This window comes from Leptonychotes weddellii, chromosome 13, assembly GCF_054177405.1.
Source record: "Leptonychotes weddellii isolate Sample4059 chromosome 13, ASM5417740v2, whole genome shotgun sequence".
NCBI classification, from domain to species: Eukaryota; Metazoa; Chordata; class Mammalia; order Carnivora; family Phocidae; genus Leptonychotes; species Leptonychotes weddellii.
The window spans coordinates 42,831,117-42,837,116 of NC_138381.1; the positions used below are offsets into that span (position 1 = coordinate 42,831,117).

The following is a 6,000-nucleotide window of genomic DNA, read 5'->3' on the forward strand; positions in this document are numbered from 1 at the left end:
AATAGTGTCTCAAGGGGCACCTGGGTGGATCGGTTAAGCGTCTGCCTTCAGCTTAGGTCATGATCCCAGGGTCCTAGGATCAAGTCCTGCATTGGGCTCCTTGCTCAGCGGGGAGTCTGCTTCTCCCTCTGCTTGCTGCTCCCCCTGCTTATGCTTTCTCACTCTCTCTCATTCTGACAAATAACTAATTTAAAAATCTTAAAAAAAAATAGTGTCTCAAAAACAACTTTAACAAATACAGTGGTTGCCACATGACTGTAAAAATATATATTAACTTTTCCTGAAAAGGGAATTTATGTTTACAAGCATTCTAAAATTATATTTATCATTTCCAATAAATAAAAATTACAAATTACAGAACCATTATTAATAGCAAATTTTATTGCTGTTTTAAAACACAAGAAATTATCCCACTGGTAGGTAAAGATTTCAATAATTGAGATTTAATGGAATTTTGTTCACACAAGTTTATACATCTTAATAGGCCAAGTGGGCAAAGTTGATCAAAGATTACTTGCAATCAACAGGTCATGACTCATTAAGATTAAGCTTGGGCTGCTAAGAAGCTGGTTCTTCCACAAGAAGGGGCAGGGAGAAGCACCAAGGGTAATTCCCGGAAGGCAAGCAGTCTTAGGCAGAGGCATGTCCAGGAACTGTGGCTAGGTCAGCAGACCAGGTTAGGAGAAACTCTAGATTACCAGGTTGTCTAAAGATTTCTCTCCCTATCTCTAAAGACAATCAGTAGGGATTTTATACCTGTGAACCCTGTGATTCTCTCTTATCTTAACCCTGTGACATTAAGTACATATGCAATGTGTTTTTATATAATTTAATTTTTTATTTAAATGCTCTATACCAAGTCCAGAAGGTGTTCTAAATTTCTATATATATTTTGATAAGAAAGGTATTTTATATAAACACAATATACAGGACAGAGAAATAATCTTTAAAAAGTACAATCTTTTTATAAAAATATAAATGTAGCTTACTTCAGTTGATAAATAGGTGGAGCTGTTCCTGGGTATTCATTTGGTAGCATCACCTGTAAAGCAGTTTAAAAACAAATCTGTTTATACTTCATCATGGCTCAAAAATAACAATATTTATAAAGCTAGTCACTGGACGAATTTCTTACTTGTGAAACTAAAAAACAAAACCACTGTTCTGTTCAATCTCAGGAGAGAATGCCCTCCTCATATTTATACCTACACATTAAATATGTTGTTAATGATGCTAATTTTTTAAGAAAGAGCACATTATTTGCAGAGAAAGCATACAAGCAATGAAAGTTAGGAAATAAGGGTGGGGAGGAGAAAGATGAAAGGAAAAGAAAATGGAAATCGGGGCATTATTCCCTAACCCCAAATGAATAGAGTGGCATTAGAGCATTTTCTGAAGAAATACTCCCCAAAATCCTATTAAATACTGTTAAACACATTAAATACATACACATTTGTTCTCAAATCAGTATTATTATAAAAACAAACACTGGCAGAAACTTTTTTGTTGAAAGTACATGCAGTCATCAAAGAATAAATATTAATACAGAAAGCCACACTTATCTTGTTACTTACTTAACCACAACTGATTCTATTAATAAAGAAATAAGCACCTACGTTATGAAGCCTTTTAAATTACTAACCTATTTCTCCTTTTTTTTTTTTTTAAAGATTTTATTTATTTATTTGAGAGAGAGAGAATGAGAGACTGAGAGCACAAGAGGGAAGAGGGCAGAGGGAGAAGCAGACCCCCTGCTGAGCAGGGAGCCCGATGTGGGACTCGATCCCGGGACTCCAGGATCATGACCCGAGCCGAAGGCAGTCGCCCAAACAACTGAGCCACCCAGGCACCCCCTATTTCTCCTGCTAAATGTTAGCCATCTTTCCAGGTTTAGACCCTCTCCTATTAAATGGACAGGACAATGAGAGGAAGCGAAGCTCAAGCCTGTCACTGTACATTACAAATAATTAAAATAACTGGGATAGGAAAGATTGAGACTATCAACTGAAGCACGTCTTGGGAGTGATCAGAGATTTAATTACCCATATGTTTAGACAATCAACCATTAACAAAAGCCAACAACAAAAAAAGACAATTCAGAAATCACACAATAGTCATTAGAGGAATACAGTATTAGTCAATCATATAGAGTCCATGTTGTAACTGGAAAATAGCTATAGAGAAGGGGGAAAAAATACCTGCAAGCAAAGTGTCCACTTGGGGTCATCTATATCGTCGCTAATTCTAATACAAAATATTTTGGCACAGTCATCAATGACACACCATTCTTCACCATAGATAGCTGCCATTGCTTCAATTTCCTCATTCTGAAAGTTGATGGGAGGACAAGTCAATGAAGGTACATGCCCTAAAAGCCTGAGTTTTCTTTCCTCCTTTATAAAGTATTTGCATTTAACATCACTAGCCTGGATGAAGGATCCCTGAAAGAACACTGCCAAACGGTCTTAACAGCCGGTCACCGTGTTCTACTCTATGGGTGGTTTACAGATACTACAGTAACGACTTACCAGCCTTGCTATTCCATCACTGTGCTTTTGGCCGCCACTGAGCCAAATATATATGCACTCCCGTACCCTATAGCAAGACTTACAAGTGTAAAGATAAACACATATTCTCTGCTTCACCTTTTCTAGCAGGTAATCCTCACTCCCACTCCCCAGTAGCGTTGCTGCATACTAACCCTATATTCCCACTCAGTATCTCCTTCAGTTTTTTTGTTTTGTTTTGTTTTGGACTAGGGCACAGGGCTGGGTGGTTGTTTTGCTGTTTTTTGGTAATCAAACCCTAAAAACATTTCAGAAATCATTCTTTTGGTTTGGGGTTAAAAAAGGAAAATAATAGTATCTAAAAGTGAAAATGGGAAGCAAAGTATGCAACTTTGTATCATCTCATTTTGTCCTCACAACCCAGCAGGAAAAGCTTTAAGAACACCCATGTGAGCCACGCACGGGGGGAAAGCTCAGTATCAAGAGGAGTAAGATCTAGGGGGCCCTCAAGGAATTCCAGGATCTGTGTTATCATTGCCCATTTTGCAAAGGCAGAAGAAACCGGGAATAAGTAGCTTGTCCTAGGTGACCCGGCGGCGACAGGGCAGAAAGCTGAACCCGGATTTGTCTCCGGCCCGGGGCTGCTCAGTCGCGTGCTGATGGTTGACGATGACACCGTCCGAGGCAGGCCGAGCCTGCCGAAGCCTCGGGAGAGGCCGGTCGGAGGGCGATCGGCGAACAAGCGCAGATAAAATGGAACGCGGTGCAGCAAACGGAGCACCCGGCGGCCCAAACGGTGCCGGCGGGAACGGGGGCGGCCCCGGGCAGAGGGCCCCTCAGCGGAGGAGGCCCGGGGCGGCGAGGCGACGCCGAGCCCAGCCTGGAGGTCAGCGCCCCGCCGGGCCCTCACCTGCCTCTGGTCGCTCCCTGCATCCCCCTCAGCCATGTGGCCCCGGGAGCGGCCAAGCGGCTACCGCCAGCCCAGGTCCGGAGCGTGGGGGCGGGGCACTGCGGCGGCGAGCGGAGCCCGGGCTGCGGCGCGGTGCGACCCGGAACCGCAACCCGGGCCGCGCCGCGCCACCGCATCTGCTTCCGGGTTGCGGGCCAGGTGATGAGAGGGGCTCTAGGCACCCGGGGCTCCTCTCCCTGGTCTCGAGCCGGCGCTCTCTCCGCCCCTTGGCGGCGCACGGGGAAGCAGTCCCGCGAGAGAGGCGGCAGGAAGCCTTCTGGGCTGCGTGTCCTGGGAACTCCGGGGCTGGGGGTTTCAACTTGCCCACTGCGGCCGCGGTACCCCCGGAGCCCTCGGGAGACGTTGGGGGAGTCGGGTTTACCGCCACGTCCCAGGGAGGAGCTCGACCGCAGTCCACAGCCCAGACTCGTCTTTGCATTTCAAGGCAGGGATTTTTTTGTTTTTTGGGTTTTTAAAAACGTGTTTTAAGGGATTTTGTCAAATCTGGGCAAGAATGGGTTTGATTTACCAAAACCAAGAGAGCAGAAGGCATTTTGAAAGCGTGCGGGAAAACTTACCCACTCACTGTTGTATTGCGATAGCTTTTGGGGTTTTGGAGGGGGGGGCGTTTTGTTTTTGTTTTTGTTTTTGTTTTCTTTTAGCGTTTTTGGACATTTTGCCTGAAAGCAACTTTAGGTTATTGTTTCATTATCCAGAAAATTCGAATCAGTTCGCGACAGTTATTCTTCACTCGACCCCCTAACACATACATTCCAGTACACTGGTTGTGAATTATATGGATGCCTTAATCAAGTCACTTAATCTCCTCGTGCCTCACTTTCTTCACACACACAAACAGAAACTGAAAATATTACCACTTTCCTCTCTTTTGTCTTCCTTAACCATGGTCATATTTTAATTCCCCTATAAAACTTATAGTGCACTTGAGGGTGCACTGTTGTTTTTTTAAGATTTTATTTATTTGACAAAGAGAGACACAGTGAGAGAGGGAACACAAGCAGGGGGAGTGGGAGAGGGAGAAGCAAGCTTCCGGCTGAGCGGAGAGCCCAATGCCAGGCTCCCAGGATCCTGGGATCATGACCTGCGCTGAAGGCAGGCGCTTAACCAACTGAACCACCCAGGCACCCCAAGGGTGCACTGTTTAAATACTGTAAAGAATTCTGCCCAAATTACTTTGAGGGGATCTTAGTAAGCCTTGCGGATTTATTAATTCAACAGACATGTATTAGGTTTTTGTGCTAAGCTTTCAAGATGCATTGTCAGACATGCATTGCCTAGAAGGAACTAAGATGTGGAGCAACAAAAGTAAATCAAGATTATAATGAACTAGAATTGTGTCCTGTTGTGTTAGCACAAAGAAAGGCTGTCCATCCAAATTTTACTGGGCATCTTGTTCCAGAGAATGCTTGAACTGAGTTATAAAAGAACAGGTACATGTTAGTTAATTGAAGAAGGGGAGAGTGTTTGTTCCGGATGGTGAGAAAAATATTGGCAGAAAAATTGTGGCCCATTTAAGGAAGTCCATGCAGTTCATTGTCTCTGACATCATAGCGGTTAACCTCCTCTAGTCACATAGCTTGCATTAACACCTTTCTGATTGTCTCCATAAATCTGCACATGGGCATCATTTTGGTTCCAAAAGAGGGCATGGAGAGCTTTAGCCCTCTGTGATGTTAATCACATTTCCTCCAATTATTTGGTTTGGACAGTGTATTTTTCTTCATCTTGAGCTAAAACAGTTTCAAACCCCTACTTCCAACCAAGTTGGGCCCCAAAGTCCGTGATGCAGCCAGTCTATCATGGTATTTTCTCTACTAGGTGAGGAATTTGCCTGGAAGTGCGGAGGGGTTTGGCCACCATGCATTTCCAGGTTGCCTGAAACAGCAGTTAGCATCCTAATGCTACCTAGGTGTCCATCTATTGTTAAACAGCTTTCTTCCTTTGCTCTGAACTCTTCCTTTATTGACCTCTTCATATTTCTTACAGTTTCTATTGCATAAAATAGTGGTTTTTACAGTTTTAAAAAAAAAAGCCATAGAATCCTTTCTCCAATGAAAGCTTATGTAAAACAAGTTAGGTTGTTGTGGCTGAAAGAGTGGTGATGAGCCTGAAGTCCCAATTACCCAGCAACCCTCTTTCCCTCCCAGTGGCCCCTCAAAGACTTTAAGCCCAAATTTGAAAACTATAAAAATATAACCGAAAACAATGCACAGCACAACTTAACCTTCTAAACAAAGCACACTATATCCAGTTTATTATACATAGTACCTCTTTTCTCACCAAATATCACAGAAACCCAGTTTATTTACCTTTTACAGATTACACCCATGATTTTCTACAACAGTTGGCCCTTGAACAACACGGGTTTGAACTTCAGGGGTCCACTTACTGGCTTTTTTTGATACAGTACAGTAATGCAAATGTTTTTTTCTCATGATTTTCTTAATATTTTCTCTATCTAGGGGCGCCTGGATGGCTCAGTTGGTTAAGCGACTGCCTTCGGCTCAGGTCATGATCCTGGAG

General features: G+C 43.5%; 1 protein-coding gene across 3 annotated transcripts in view; it reads right to left on the reverse strand.

Annotated features, from left to right (window-relative positions):
* Window positions 1-3,577, reverse strand: part of IMPACT (impact RWD domain protein) — a 30,234-nt gene extending 26,657 nt beyond the window's left edge. For all 3 annotated transcript variants that reach the window (XM_081801479.1, XM_081801478.1, XM_006740740.3), the window contains exons 1-3: window positions 3,418-3,577; window positions 2,199-2,327; window positions 990-1,042 (exon numbers count right to left, since the gene is read on the reverse strand). In XM_081801479.1, the coding sequence (XP_081657605.1) occupies window positions 990-1,042; window positions 2,199-2,327; window positions 3,418-3,453 (218 nt within the window). In that variant the 5' untranslated portion in view covers window positions 3,454-3,577. The remainder of the gene's footprint in view (window positions 1-989; window positions 1,043-2,198; window positions 2,328-3,417) is intronic.
* Between the last annotated feature and the right edge of the window lie 2,423 nt (window positions 3,578-6,000).